The sequence below is a fragment of the Lolium perenne genome, chromosome 6, assembly GCF_019359855.2.
Source record: "Lolium perenne isolate Kyuss_39 chromosome 6, Kyuss_2.0, whole genome shotgun sequence".
NCBI lineage: Eukaryota > Viridiplantae > Streptophyta > Magnoliopsida > Poales > Poaceae > Lolium > Lolium perenne.
The window spans coordinates 122,444,550-122,460,092 of record NC_067249.2 but is presented as its reverse complement, the minus strand read 5'-3'; the positions used below and the strand labels follow the sequence as shown (position 1 = coordinate 122,460,092).

At 43.4% G+C, this 15,543-nt stretch overlaps 2 protein-coding genes across 2 annotated transcripts; one reads left to right on the top strand and one right to left on the bottom strand.

Moving 5' to 3' along the window:
• Positions 1-3,470: 3,470 nt before the first annotated feature.
• LOC127334660 (chloroplastic import inner membrane translocase subunit HP30-2) lies at positions 3,471-6,999 on the bottom strand. Its single transcript, XM_051361178.2, has 6 exons — positions 6,659-6,999; positions 5,195-5,310; positions 4,807-4,933; positions 3,901-4,055; positions 3,749-3,811; positions 3,471-3,658 (listed from the first exon to the last, which is right to left on the bottom strand). Exons 1-6 carry the CDS (start codon positions 6,944-6,946, stop codon positions 3,631-3,633), a joined length of 777 nt encoding a protein of 258 aa, XP_051217138.1. The 5' UTR covers positions 6,947-6,999; the 3' UTR covers positions 3,471-3,630.
• Positions 7,000-7,069: 70 nt separating this feature from the next.
• LOC127334659 (protein WHAT'S THIS FACTOR 9, mitochondrial) lies at positions 7,070-14,084 on the top strand. Its single transcript, XM_071822627.1, has 2 exons — positions 7,070-8,875; positions 10,571-14,084. The coding sequence occupies exon 1, from the start codon at positions 7,324-7,326 to the stop codon at positions 8,494-8,496; it is 1,173 nt and encodes a 390-aa protein (XP_071678728.1). The 5' UTR covers positions 7,070-7,323; the 3' UTR covers positions 8,497-8,875; positions 10,571-14,084.
• Positions 14,085-15,543: the final 1,459 nt, after the last annotated feature.

Here is a 15,543-nt window from a genome sequence, read left to right as displayed (position 1 = left end):
TGAGAAAACCGGGCAAACCAAAAAAAACTATGCCAAATCCAAAGATCATGTGATGCAACTGCCTCGAGAATGATTGTTGATTCTTTGCTCCGGTCACAGTACAAGCCTTGCCAAGCTTTTGGATAATTTTTCCATGTCCAATGCATACAATATGGTGCCTAGCATACCTGGCCAACCTTGTTGTTCGTTCTCCGTCATTAATCTAACGGTATCTTCGTCATTGGGGGCAAACCAAAAAAAACTATGCCAAAGCCAAAGATCATGTGATGCAACTGCCTCGAGAATGATTGTTGATTCTTTGCTCTGGTCACAGTACAAGCCTTACCAAGCTTTTGGATAATTTTTCCATGTCCAATGCATACAATATGGTGCCTAGCATACCCGGCCAACCTTGATGTTCGTTTTCCGTCATTAATCTAACGGTATCTTCGTCATTGGGAGCTCAAAGATACATCGGCCCATACACACGCATCATAACCTTGCAAAACCGATGGACATATTCCATCGCCGTATCTTCACCTATGCGAAGATACCCATCGGCATAGTCTTTCGGAATGCCGTAAGTAAAGATGCGCATCACGGCGGAATTTTTTGGTGCGCACTAAATCCCATAAGCCCGGCCGTATTCCTCTTGCGCTTGAAGTAGTGTGTATTGTCCTCGCACATAGCGACGATCTTGTTGAATAAAGATTGTCGCATTCGGTCATGCCCATCTTCGCCTACAACATTCCGACAGATTATGCCGATGAGTATCTTCGCATAGGCGAAGATACGACGATGGAATCTGTCCGTCGTTTTTGCAAGGTTATGAAGCGTGTGTATGGGCCGACGTATCTTCGAGCTTCCAATTAAGAAGATATTGTTAGATTAATGGCGGAGAACGAATAACGAGGTTGGCCAAGTATGCTAGTCAGCATTGATTATATGCATCGGACATGAAAAAATTGTCCAAAAGCTTGGCAAGGCTTGTACTGTGGCAGGAGCAAAGAACTAACAATCATTCTTGAGACAGTTGTATCACAGGATATTTGAATTTGGTGTCTTGCCCATTTTTTAAAGAAAGAGGACCCAGTAGAGAGAAAGACTCCCATAACTTCTTCGAACCTCGTATGGCATTATTTTTGGTTTGCCGGGTTCTCTCAATGATATAAATATGTTGCATAGATCCCATCTTTTTTGCCCGGCTAGCTAAAGGTGATGCCCGGCTTGCAACTACATCATCAACGGGACGGAGTACACAATGGGGTACTACCTTGCCGATGGTATATACCTGGATCGGACCATATTCGAGAATATGCTGTTATGCGGACCACGTTTGACGCGTCTGACCTGCGCGACCGTTTTTTAGCCTACAAAACACGTTTGTGATGGCCTGGATAGACCTATTTGGGATTTGCGGTTTGGGGGTCCGCTAGAGATGCTCTTAAGGTGAGAAACAATGCAAGAAAGAAGAAAACACCACTGACATTCTTTTTCCCGAGCTTCCTCGGCGAAGTAGGAGTCAACCACTTGTGGTAAGCTTTAAGGTGACCTTCAAACCCTCGCAGACTTTTTGGAAGCTCCGATCCACACATTGGGTACTTTCAAGCAGCCCTAGAGCACATGGGGTTGCCGACAAATTCAAGAGTAACAAGTAACTTACGAATTCAAGGGAGAATCGCTTTTGGATTCGTAGGATTATAGATCTGGATCTCCTCTATTTCCCTCAAATAATTTGAGTTTCTGTGGAGGTATTGGAAGATCTCAACACCTATTTGTTCGATTTAGCTCAAACGGAAAACTGTTGGGGAATAATGATGGGCCATTTATAGATCCCAAAAATCTCCATGTTGGCCAGCCTGTTTGCATTCTTCCCTCGGGGAAGGTCTCAGGGCAACCCAGAATCCATGACTCATCTCACATGAGTCGAGAACATGTAGTTTCACTTCAAAAAAATTCCGGAATGCAATCCAAAATCTTGGTGCCCTAGAGGCCGACTCGGAACCTCCAAGCTCAATCACCGAATGCACAAAAAAAGAGGAAAGTCAAGGTTATATATCTGTGTGCTTTCTTGTTTTCTTGGAGTTTATCGAACTTGGAATGTGGAAAGCATGTTTGTGGGTATATGAGACCATTGTCAATATCACCTTGAAACCCCTCTTAATGGTGTGATCTTCTTATGACCTAAAGCATAAGATAAATATATAGAAAATTAAAGATGTCATCTTTTTTTCTCTTTTTTTGAATAGGGGGCCTCCATCCGCACATTTATATTTCCAACAATATAGACTACCACATGTTCATACCACTTTATAGCATGGTTAGTCCCTTAATCATGTGTCATTCACACCAAAACCCACCTAGGGACTAAGATGCCCTTTCACAATGTCGTATATCTAAGTGAGTGTTTGCGAATTCGCAAGTTTGTATCTATGTGAGTGCTTGCAAAGTCACAATATTGTACCTATGCAGAGTGTTTGTAAGGTGGGACAACATACTGATTCAGTAATGAAAACAGCTTTCCCAATTCATGGCCTATGTATTTTATCTATAGTTACAATTATTATCTTTTCACATGACGTGGTTTCCGTTGTAGGAAGTCCACAAGGTAACATTTTTTTTTGTCAATTAAATACTTATATATGAGATCATCTTCACTATCTCTCCAATATTTACCATTTTATCTCATTATGTATCCTAGGTTGCAAGTTATAGGATATGCTTTATCCTAGATTTGAAGTTATATGTATTGTTACCTTGAGCTATTACATATGACTCTCAAAGAAAGATGATGTAATATATTGGCAATATAATTTAGTTAGTATATATTTTATGCAAAATAGTGGGCTACCCACATTGCTACCGGAGGTTACTGCCACCACTTCTCCCCATGCCTCTTCACATAGACGATATTTTGGACTAAAGATCAACTCTTTTTTTAAGTTTATGTCATACTTACAGATTGTTGACAGTGTCAATGATATGTACAGTATTACTTTGGGAAGGGTCAGAATAAACTCATAAAGTTTTCTTTTTGTTATTGGTGCAATGTCTTGCAAGCTTGTTTTTCAGAACACCGGCTGTCAAGTTAGTATCTGCAGCTGGCTTTTGGAAAAAAGTTCCGTGACTTCTGTCTAACACTTCAAACACTGCTAATATAAGACCAGTCCGCTTAAGATGGAGACTTCTAGCTCACGGGCCCTAGTTACCCTAAACTTTTGAGAGAGCAATAAAAACTGTACTTGAGTTTCAAAAGAATCGTATTCAAATCCACATGTATATGTAGATTTGCACAATGTTTGATTGATTTATTTATATTTATTGCAAACACAAAGCTAACTGGAGCAATTGAGCCATTTGAGGTATCTACTGTTGGCGGATTCACTTCCATGGAAATTTGACACTTCACTGGAGAAGTTCTACAGCTGTTACAAAATTCAACAAACACTTACTGCTCATTGAATCATAGAGCAGAATAACTGAGTTGAAACTCAACTAAAGCACACAACTACTTATTACTAGAAAATCAATACAAAAATGCAAAACTGACTACAGTCTGATAATAATAACTAGAAATCGAGACAGACATAGCTTCCGATAATCCTTATCTATCAACCAAAAAAATAACCACCAGCAAACAGACGCAAGTTTTCACTGTGCTTTCGCCAACCCAGGATCCCTAGAAAATATGTACGAAATAGATCATAAATAAATTCAAGTGACGGAAACAAATCTAGAACCATAAAATTCGTGTAGAATGATTTCCAACCTTTTAATTTGATCAAGTATGAGAAGTCTGGGCCCAGGGGGGATCTTCACATCTCTCAGAGCACTAAAGCAACATTAAGTAGAGTATCATGAATATATCATACATGCATGGCTAAAAGGGTTTATAATATGACTGAACCTACATAAACATACCTGTCAGTAAGGAGGGGCAAGGTATGATCAGTAAGAAGACCCTTCCTGAAATTCTTCTCATATTTCTCGAGGCCTAGTTCTTGTAACATGCTCCTTGTACTGGAATAATAGGTATCTTCACTCACACCCCGTGGCTTCGAGAACTTCTGCCCAACCTACATATATATAGACCGATGGGCAAAATTATTGCAAAATAATAATACCAGAACGACCATCATATCAGGTCGTTGTGGATTGATGACAAGACAACCAAATAGTAATTTCATCAAGGCAAGGAAGATTAGGGAGAAAGAAGCAATTCCTTTTGATTTGACCATACTGGTTTGAAGGATCAAATGTGTATTTACACTCACTAATTTAGCACAATCCATCCAAATTTAGAAAAAATTCATCGAGCTACCATGAAACAACAAATTTTCTCTTTCATGCCCAATATTCTTTTCTTGTTTTCTGGAGACCGAAGTCCTGTAAGGCTCCAGCCTCCAAGTGGTTTCCAAATGTGGCCACGCTCTAGAGATATTTCATAGTGAAGTTTGTCACAACAAAGGAAATAAGACAACTGAAGCGCGGAAGTACCTTGTCATAAGAATACTTTGGATGTGCCAAACATTACCATGCAAAACCAATAAAATAAGATTCATTATGAATTTAGAAGGTAAAAGCCACTTAATAATGCTCCTGTCAAGCACAAGCTGTATCTAGTTTAAAGTTGGTTATGATTCGTCAAATGCACAGAAGCAACTGCCATCTCGACATGCAAGGTAAAATATTATTCATTCGCTCAATAATAAGCAGGCAATGCATCAGCAACTTGACTCTTCATCAACTATGAAAATTTAGTGATAAGATGGAATGAACAAAAAATACTCCAAACTGTAATACCAACAAACATGTCTAGATCATTACCATGAAAAATCCACCTTGAAATACCGCAAAAGCGACACCAGATGTAATGGCACTTGCGACTGGATTAGGAGTCCCCATTCCACTCACTAGAGAGAACAGAACACCAGAACCAAAAGCAGCTGCCATGCTATAAAAACACAAACAGCACATTTATCATCCATACAGTAGCAAGTATCTATTTATTAATGAGAATTAATGAATTACCATAGCTTTGCAATAAGGACCATCTACAGCACTGGAAGGAATATTAGAATACAGCATATTTATCATCCATACAGCACTGGAAGGAATATTTTTTGCATCTACGCATTGCTAATACTAAAATGCATATATCAGACACCAGTCCTTGAAATGTAGAGCCAACTAAAATGAAATACCAAAGCCTCACCTGCCCTGGATGTCCTCTGCTCCGCGTATCCTTCTCATAACACATGATATGCCTGCGTTTGCACCAGTCATAACTGCGAAATTCCGCGCTTGCACCAACGGTCCACCAGCTAAAGCCTGTGAGGCAAGAAGCTTCATTACCATCATGTCTAAGAATTTCAGAACTTAGATTCACGAGATATTGATAGGGTCAACATTTGACATGATATCAAACTGAAAATTCTAGCTGTTGACATAAGATTTGGAGTCACAAGTAACAGGCCACAAGCGAACATTAAAAATGAACGAGCTTGCACTTTTATAATTTGGGCTGGTGGGAGAACACACATGGCATGGATGTTCCTATAATATAACTACGGAACTACTTAATCTACAGCTACTTTCTCACTTTGCCCCTTAACTCGTTCTTCTGTGTTGGGTCTCCCTAAACTTGTCTCCATTTGTCACATGACTATAGGGTGAAAAAGATCTACAAGAGAAACGGAGGCATGTATTGGGAGGCCCATGCAAAAATATAGGCTGGAGGAGTTGCGATGCAATTTTTTGATAAAACTATTTATCAAATTTTGGTTTTCATATTATAGTCATGTCCACTCTTGCGTCATCGCCTGACTATGTTGCTCTCCTCACCTGTATCTAAGAGCTCCTTTGATTCACAGGATTTGTATATGAATTGTGTAGGATTTGGATCCTATTGGAAATTTTCTACACAGGTTGGTTGATTCATAGGAACTAATCCTATAGGAATCTTGTAGTGTGAATCTTATAGGAAAAAAAACATTAGGTCATACCTCATGAAAAATTCCTTTGGTACAATCAAACACACTTCATCTTTCCATAGGGTTCAAGTAGACATGGCATCCCATTCCTATGTTTTTCCTATTCCTATGCTTTTCCTATCCTATGAATCAAAGGAGCCCTAATTCTTTCCCAAAAGCATCATTGTGCTTACAACGATTTGTTCAAGCAGAACTGCAAGTGTAAATAATGTCACGAGTTACCAATAGACTCAAGCTCCATAGAAATTCGTTGTATAAATCAACTCCAGTTTGCAGTAAAATAATAGATGAAGTCAGAAAGCTAAGGAAGATAGATTGCTTCATTATCGAACACATACACCCTGTATAAATCTTACACCTCACAGAAAGCGGAGAAAACTAACTCTAAATAAGCTAACATAAACGCAACCGTAATGGCCGTTCTGCGGTAGAGCACCATAACTCTGGGAGGAGCTAGGCCAAGTGCTGTAGTGGAGCCAAGGACATGGGGGCATGACTCAATGTTCTTCCCCAACATGTTTTTATCAGTAATAACAAAGGGCCGTCTTCCGCTAGTTAGATAAACATGACGCTGATTGCAATTTTGATATAGCATGTCCCAATCGTTCACACACACTAGTTTATAATCCTAACTCATCAAGTGCAACAACAAAAAAAAGAGCAGAGGATGTGGTAGGGTTGGCAACCTGCGCCTGCTTGAAAGATGCCACGGCCTGCGGGTTGGCGTTGGGCGGCGGCGGCGGCATGGGAAACGGCGATCCCCCATCGGCGGTGAGTGAGCCCATGAGTCCCCCGAGCGCCCCGCCCTGAACCACCCCCACCGCCGTGGTCACCGCCGCCTCGACGTGGATGGGCTGCTTCGCCATCCACGCGCGGAACCCCGCCTCCAGCGCCTTCACGCGCCCGGTCAACTCCTCCAGGGGGTTGCCGCCGCGCGCCGGCGCCGATGACAAGGACGAGGAGGAGGAGGCCATCGCAACCGAATCCCCTCTGCTCCTCGCCTACTCCCTTCCCTTGCGTCTTAGAAAACGGCCACTCTCTTTATCCCCTCGGATTCTTCGCTAACCAGCCAGGCTCGCCTTGCGGGCTTAGCTTCGGCCCGTCATTTGTAAGCCCAAGCCCAACCCAACTTAGTAACTTGCCTATTCGTGGTCTACTTCTTCTTCAGTGTCCTCCATTTCAGTTCAGCAACTGCGGCGGCGCCATTTGAGGAGCTTCAGAGGGCCTACGGCCATGGCGCAGAGACGGGTACCTGGGTAGTACTAGGTATTCGCGGCGCGCGCGGGTTACCGCCCTGTGCATTCCTGGCCCTGTGTATACGTGTACCCACGCCACGCGAGGTTGGTTCCATATGGCAGGGCAGCTGCTGCGGGCGGCGACGGGAAGGAGGAGGGGGTGGTGGGAGGCGCCGCTGTTTGCGGCGGAGCAGCGAGCGACGCTGGTGAACGTGAAGCTTAAGTTGGTCAAAGACCGGGCGCTCGACGGGGCCGTGTCGCGCGAGCGCCACCTCCGCTCCGCCCACCACCTGCTCGACCTCGTGTCCACGCGGCCCGGCCACCGCATCTCCTGCCCGGAGCTCCTCGCCGACAAGTCCGTGCACAGGCTCTTCGGCTCCGCGGAAGCCGCGCTCGCGTTCCTCCGCAGGTACCGCACCTTGTTCGCGCTCTCTCGCCACGGCGGCCGCGGCGTGTCCCTCACGGACGCCGCGCTCGACCTCCGGCAACGGGAGCTGGACTGCCTGAACGCCTCGGAACCCGACCTGCTCGCCCGCCTCCGCCGCCTGCTTATGCTCACCCTGCCGCGCTCCCTCCCGCTCCACACCATCGACCTTCTCCGCTGGGACCTCGGCCTGCCCCGCGACTACCGCGCCTCAGTCCTCCGCCGCCATCCCGACCACTTCGCCCTCGCGCAGCCCGAGGGCGACGAGCGCGTCTGGCTCCGCCTCCTCTCCTGGGACGACCGCCTGGCCGTCTCCGAGCTCGAGAAGGGTGCGGCCGGTGGCGACACCACTTGCCTCCCGTTTCCGGTGAGCTTCACGAGGGGTTTTGGCCTCAGGAGCAAGTGTATGGACTGGCTGAGGGAGTGGCAGGCGCTGCCGTACACTAATCCGTACGCCGACGCCTCGGGCCTTGACCGCCGCACTGATGTGTCGGAGAAGCGCAACGTCGGAGTCTTCCACGAGCTGCTGCACCTCACATTGGCAAAGAGGACGGAGCGCCACAATGTCAGCAACATGAGGAAGCTGCTTGGCATGCCACAGAAGTTTACCAAGGTTTTTGAGCGCCACCCGGGCATTTTTTACCTCTCAAGAGTACTTGGTACACAGACAGTTGTGCTCAGGGAAGCTTATGGTGGCGGAAGTCAGCTGCTTGAGAAGCATGCACATCCACTTGTTGCTATCAGGGAGGAGTATGCCACCATGATGAGGGCTGCATTGCCACCAAGAAGAAGAGAAAGCCATAACTCTTGTATTGAGTTGGATGATGAAAGTGAGGAAGGCGAAGAAAATGAACTCTCTGAGTGAATGTGTTATACGTATACTTCATTGATTCTTACTTCACTGAAGCTAGTGAGCTCAGAAATGGATGCTCTGCAAGTGCATTTCTTCAACAGGTATTGAGTTGGATGATGAAAGCGAGGAAGGCGAAGAAATTGAACTCTCTGAATGAATGTGTTATATGCACACTCCATTGATTCTTAGTTCACTGAAGCTAGTGAGCTCAGAAATGGATGCTCTGCAACTGCAGTCATTCAACAGGTATTGAGTTGGATGATGAAAGTGAGGAAGGCGAAGAAATTGAACTCTCTGACTGAATGTGTTATATGTACACTTCATTGATTCTTAGTTCACTGAAGCTAGTGAGCTCAGAAAAGGATGCTCTGCAACTGCAGTCGTTCAACAGGTATTTGCATATTCCTGCATTGCCTTGAACTCACATTCTTATACTGCCAGCATTAGCATGTATTTATTCATAATTATGCGATCACCATGAAACAAACTGGCAAGTGTTTAACCTTGAGGTGCTGTTTGGATGATCGTATCGCGGGTTAGGCAAGATGGGAAAGGGATTTTTTTTGTGATGGGATATAAGGTAGTGGGTTGAGAAATGGGATATGAGATATGAGATTTTAAACACATCCCCTTGTTCTGTATTTGATGGGATGTAGCGTAAGAAATGCAATTCTAGTGAGTAAAATTCTCTTTATATTACTTTTTGTGGGTTTAGACCTAAACAGGGATTATGTAATTTCGCTTCTCTTATTCATCTCCTTCATAACCAAGACACACTGCATTGGTATTGAATTTTTTTTATATGAGTCTCATGTGTCTCAATCCTATCCCACTTATTATCCCTTTCCCCCAATCCAGATAATAGATCTGACTAAACCCACCAATCGTTTCATGATCATTCTGCATTCCCACCTCCCATAACCCACAATCCTGAAGAAAAAGTATATCTGGGTATGACTTGACTCAACATAGTTAGTTCAATTGAAATATACATTTCCTCATGCTAGTATAAACTGGCCTACTCATTTTCTTCTTGTTGTCAGTATGTTACTGAAGCATATATTTCATCATAAGTTATGTACCCTAATTTGAATGGCATTCCAATCGACGGAACTTCGTGAAAACTACACTATTTGCCTGGTACACTCTTTGTTGCCATTCAAAGGACCTTGTTTTCATCAAATCATAAGCATGCAAGGTGCAAATTCCATTCATAACATTGTTAGAAACACTCAAGCACCATGAATGCATTTTTTTTATGGACAACGGATTGAGAGGACCAGACCGTGTGCGTGTTAAACTTACAATATATGAAGTGTGCACGCTTGCTGCATGAGTCGTGTGAGCATTTGGTGTTGTCCAGTCTTTATTGCTGGCAATATGGTGCTCTTATCTCTTACCATAGCTGCAGTGGTTATACACTGCGAGCTTGGGCATGCACAGACAATAGGAAAACATGGGGTGTGATAGGTTCCCTTTCTCATGAATTGCAAGTGGACGCAAACAATGCCTGCGTCCATCACAAACTTAGCGTGCTAACTTTTAGAGCACAGATAGTTGAGATGTACATGTTATTCATACCCCCATGGGTACTATTTTTTCCCTATATTATATGGAAATACTTTTGTACTTACACATGTTATATAATATATCCCTACTTGTAATCATGACATTTCCTGGACTTGCTTTAATCACAAGTTTGTAAACAAGCTTGCTATCATCTTGGTATGTTTTTTTTTATTTTGCAGTAGAATGCTCGTACAAATCGGTCTAGTAGTGAAGTAACACTCTCACTAACCCATCTCATCATCCTCTAAGTTTAACTAATTGTTACTCCATCTGTTCCATATTAATTGTCGCTGATGTAGCACAAAGTTATACTAAATCAACTACAACTGATATGGAACAGATGGAGTAAATGTATACTTATAGCTAACAGCCTAACAAGAATATTTTTGTATGTTCCACACGCATGCTATGCGTGATTGGGAAATTAACTGGGCCTAGCTCTTAATATGATAAATAGTGTCATTTGGAGGTCTTCTTTTAGAATAGATGGTTTATTTGAGCCTATTATGCTATGCAGGTTGTCCCCAAAGGTTATCAGAATGAATTTGTGAAAGTTCTTCTGGGTTCACAGTACATCACAAACAGATGGTTGTTTCAGTCTAGGTAAAATTGTCTGATGTTGATTCCTGGCAGTTTCAGAAGTCGGTTAACCTTCAGTAAAATTGGTAAAAAAAAAAAAACACTTTGGCTTTCAAGGGTCATAGTTCCTTTTCTTTGAAGGTCCATCTAGTAATTTCACGGGTCACTACTTACCTCTGCATCACAATGTTGCTTACTTCTAGTTCTTATAGCAAACTCAATGCAAAGGTTAAATGAACTACATGGTGAATCTTCTGCATGGTTAACATCCTACTTTTATTTCACTGCTAACTGTTTCATTTGTGTTATGTTGTGCTTTCGCACCATATGATACCTCCTCCCTATAGTAGCTTATTAGTCAAAGAGAAATGTACTTGGCACCTAAACTTGGTGTTTTTCTCTAAAATGCCGCTCCAAAGACTCTTTATTTTCTAAGTAATTAGGTTTTAAACAAAAGTACATGGAATGATGGAAACATAGGTGAATTGATAGAAATGGAGGATACACGAAGAGCTCAACAACTGCTGCTTCCAGTTACTAGTTTGGTACAATTCAAATCCATGTGGTAATGTATGCATTTTTGCCAGTCTAAACCAGTTTCAGATTGAGATGGTTTTGGAAGTACTACTTAAAATGGTTGTAAAAATATTATGCAATTTGTTACTCCATCAAATCTACAAGTCAAAGTACAAATTACATGAAAAATAGATGTAAGATACTGTAAGCAAAAGCGATATGTCTAAACAACAAGAAGTTAGCAAGTAGACAACTATATACTTAGTTGAGCCAATAGCATTTTTTTGGAACCACTTTAACCCCATAGCATTGCTTGACAGTCAGGGAGTGAAGGATATATCTCGGTCCAGCGATCTGTTAACTGCTAGTGAATGAAGTGTAGAGATTCGACGATCTATAACTCTTTTCTTTCATGTGATCATCTGGGCTGTTGGGTCAGAGATCTCAGCAAGTGGCAAAGCAAAGGCCAATGAGTGTAATCTCTTTGTGGGCTCATCTTCTTCCCTGCTGTCGGTACTTCAATCATTGGCTGCCATCGTTGTAGCTTTGAGGTTTCCGGCAAAATTGATGGATATGCTCAAGCCAGGTGAAGCATATCTGATGAATTTTCCACTGCATGGGTTTATTTCCTTAAGAATTCAAATAAGTCTGTTGGATTATTTTCATACGAACTCCAATTACTTACAAATAATAAAATTTGGTAGAGTTGTCATTGATTTGTTTGCTCACCTTCAGTGGTAGGGGACGATTATAAGTAATTGAGAATTCATATGATTCAACATAAGATTACATGAACTTTATAACACCTGGACTTTACTTGATTCTTGAGTAAGGGTCAAGGGAGTGATGTCCTGAGAGGAAGAACTCCATTCCAATTGGGAGTGAAAAATATAGTCTCCACTACATCAGCAACTGATCTTCCAAAACATATGTTTTTATCTCTAAATGAACGCAATCTAGACCTTCAGTATAATGTTTTAATTTGGCAGGCCACTGGAGTTCAAATTACTGGCTAGTTTCTTGGCTCTGCACGTTGGCTACATTGTTCTCGGCTAAGGTATAATATTTGGAGCTACTTTGTGTTCTTTTGATTTCGCCTCACTATTCCACTTTGTTTAAAGTTGAAAAGTTCAGAAAACTCCAAAGATGAATGGAAGCATTCGTTCAAACTCCATACTGTTTGGGCTCAAGGTCCAACAAAATTAGCATTTTTACTGTGGAAATCAACAAAAGGCTGTTTTGATTTGCCAAACGCCTTATATTGTGGGACGGAGGGAATAGAATATAGAGGATTCAAGATAAACATGCCTAAATGAAATGGTAGCTTTATCCAAGAAAATAACTCCTTAGTTGTATGAGCTAAATTAAATGATCACAGGATCACATTGTGCCACTCTTAGTAAAAGCTTCGGGGTCAGAACTCCCTTGCAGACTAAATGGTGATCATCAGTCCATGGTTAAACAATGGTGGTTCTCACTTACCTTATGATTGATCACCGCTTCACCAGCCAATTAGTACTGTTGGAACTAAGAAACCCGTTAATTGATAACAAGACCTGACCAGCATTTGTGCAAGCACATATACTGCCATACTGGGCACCTCTTATTGTGAATATTCCTCTAAATCTCAGAGATCCTTTTTTTAATTACTCATTACCAATGCCTGAAGATCCGCACAAACGACATCTGGAGAGTGGGAGACACTTTTGATGAGTAACAGGTAGTCTGGTACTGATAGGTAACCTAGACACCACAAGCGTCCAGATTTAGGACCTAGTTGCAGTTTTCGCTTGGAACTGCATCGACAAAATTGGATTTCCGTTGGTTCTCACTGTCTGCACAAGATGAGAGATTTAAATCTACTAGGATGATGTTGTATACTTGTATTCCGTTCATAAATTTTGGACAAGCTGGGCACATGTGCTGGCCTGTCGCTTGCACTGTTGGAGAGGTACTCCTGTAGGGCATCAATGCCAGCAGGTATACACATTGTAAATGTTAACCGGCAAGGCTACAGCCACAGCTATGGCTGCATCATCTTGATCTACTACCACTAACTTCGTTTGCAATAAAACAGTAATATGAGAGGGGACCATCCCTTCTTAGTCAATGTAGACGCAGATAAACTACGGGGCCTTGCATGTGAGACTGCATCAGAGCTCACTGGCCGTAGAGCCCGACCATGGTGAAAGGTCCATGTTACTGGAGTAGCATGCATGTTCTCGTTAATAACTTTTGCTGGTTTCAGTTGACTGATCTGTCCCTCCCAATTGAATTGAATTGAATCACAGGTTAGCTTGATCTGGCCGTGAGGCGTTCCTTGCATCTCCACCCACAGGACACAGAGTACACGTCGCCGGTTGACGTACATTGATGGGGCATTTCGTTTGTTACGAACGAACCTGGCCCCCCATCCCACCTCTGTTGCTGTGAAAATCCACCCGAGGATAGAAACATCCATCTCTGATCTACTGATACTTTTGCTCCCTACCTTCCTGCTGCATCCGCTGATGGATATACGCCCTTGACTTTTCCATCCAGCAACCGAGAAAACTGGTGGAAACGGGCTGGATCGTGGCGACTAGCGTGTTGCGACAAACTTAATCCCACACATGGCGTGGACTGGGCGACAGGAGGAGGTACAGGACATGGACGCTGGTTAAGTGGCTGGCGTGTCGACTCGGAGGACGAATAACTGCCGCCTCAGCGACCAGCAAACTGGCCACGCTAGCTGGCTGAATCGACGGACCACAGGAGGCGCTACATGCAGATGAACCGATGTGCGCGTAAGCTGATTCAGCGCATTATTGACGTGTTCCAAAATAAAATTGTTTGACGCGTCCATACAGTGTTGAGTTTTGAAAGCCTCCCCATGCAAACTTTGCTGGGCGCATTATGCATGAAGATTGCTGGATAAGATACGATTTGATCGTGTGCATCCTACTTCTTTTCACCAATTGTTTCGAAGCTCTTCTATCTTGAACATGTCTTGTACGTTCTGTGGTGAGAAGTCGGAGGTACAAATATCATGCAAGCCGAGATCTGCTAAACACTAATGGTGGTTCGAGGCTTTGCGACGATTAGGAATTTGCTTGGTGATTCGGGAGTTGTAGCAATGGTATACAAGTGAGGGCGATATCATAGAAGAAGTTTAAAGTCTGACCTTTTAGGGTGAACATTTAAGGTTTATCCTTATTGGTTGTGTGTGGCATGCATTGTTTTGAGAGCGTGAATTTTCTACATCGCGTAAACCTATGATATATGATCGGCCGACAATGGCACTTGTGCACTATTTCCTTTTTGGATGTGTTACTTTTGGAGAATTTGGACGACATATATTATCGTGGTGATGTACGTACTACTGCTATAATAAGTACTGTAGATTGTTGTAATGAGACTTTTCTTTCTAAGCTTCTATTGTGCATCTATAATTAAAGTATTGTTTTGTTGCAGAAGCTAAATATAATTATTATCTTCACAAATACTAATATATTTTTTATCGGAAAAAAGACAACAGGAACGAGGGATGCTACTATCTACCTATCGATAGTGGAAAGATATACTATGGGTGTATCGTAGCGATGGCATGGACAAGCTGGAGACCTGATCAAGTGCACGGTGCAGCGCCGAGAAACAGACATAGGGGAGTCTGTTGGGTTCGATGATGATGATGATAAGGGGCGCGGGTCGTGCTATTGGGCGGTCAAAGCACACTTGTGTCCAGTCCAGGTCCTTGCCAGCACTAGGTGACAATTACATGGCTGGAAAGCTGCGGGTCCGGAAATCCGTATGCGCTCCGCAGCCGCGGGCCCGCGATTATTAGATTTCCCTATGCTGCAGCCGATTAGCAGCTGCTCGAGTGGAAAGCTTGAGAAGGAGCACCAGCTTGTCCTGCTGCTGTCGACCTGTCCACCCACGAGAATATGTATTTTTTTTTTTTTTTTTTTTTTTTTTGAGAAAACGAGAATATGTAGTTGAGTAGGGGGTTAGGGCATCTCGACTGAACTAAGAGCAACTCTAACAGATACTGAAAAAAGGCCGGAATCGAAAAATTCCGACGAGTTTACGGGTTCATATCAAAATCGGACCAGAACAGAGCTCGAACACGTGGCCCGGCCCGAAAATAGAGTTCGGGGATCCGAGAAAATCGACGGCCGCCCCGTATTTATACAGGGTGCCGGGGTGAGTTGGGTTCCAAAACCCTACCCCCTCGCCGCAGCTGCAGCCGCTCCGCCACACCTCTGCTCCACCTCCGGTGAGCAATTCCGTGCCGCTCCGCTGCTGCCGCCACCACCCCTCCCTCCGCAATGGCGTGCGCAAGACGGGCCGGTAGGGGAGGGGGCCGAATCGGCGGCGGAAAGTCGCCACCGCGTCCACCTGGTGTGGGGTCAGAGG

Excerpts from the sequence above, each read along its gene's own strand:
- LOC127334660 (XM_051361178.2), bottom strand. The coding sequence starts at position 6,946 with ATGGCCTCCTCCTCCTCGTCCTTGTCATCGGCGCCGGCGCGCGGCGGC. Across the intron at positions 4,934-5,194 it reads GCAGAGGACATCCAGGGCAG|CATGGCAGCTGCTTTTGGTT; the intron begins GTGAGGCTTTGG and ends GTGTTTTTATAG. Across the intron at positions 3,659-3,748 it reads ATACTTGATCAAATTAAAAG|GGATCCTGGGTTGGCGAAAG; the intron begins GTTGGAAATCAT and ends CATATTTTCTAG.
- LOC127334659 (XM_071822627.1), top strand. The coding sequence starts at position 7,324 with ATGGCAGGGCAGCTGCTGCGGGCGGCGACGGGAAGGAGGAGGGGGTGG.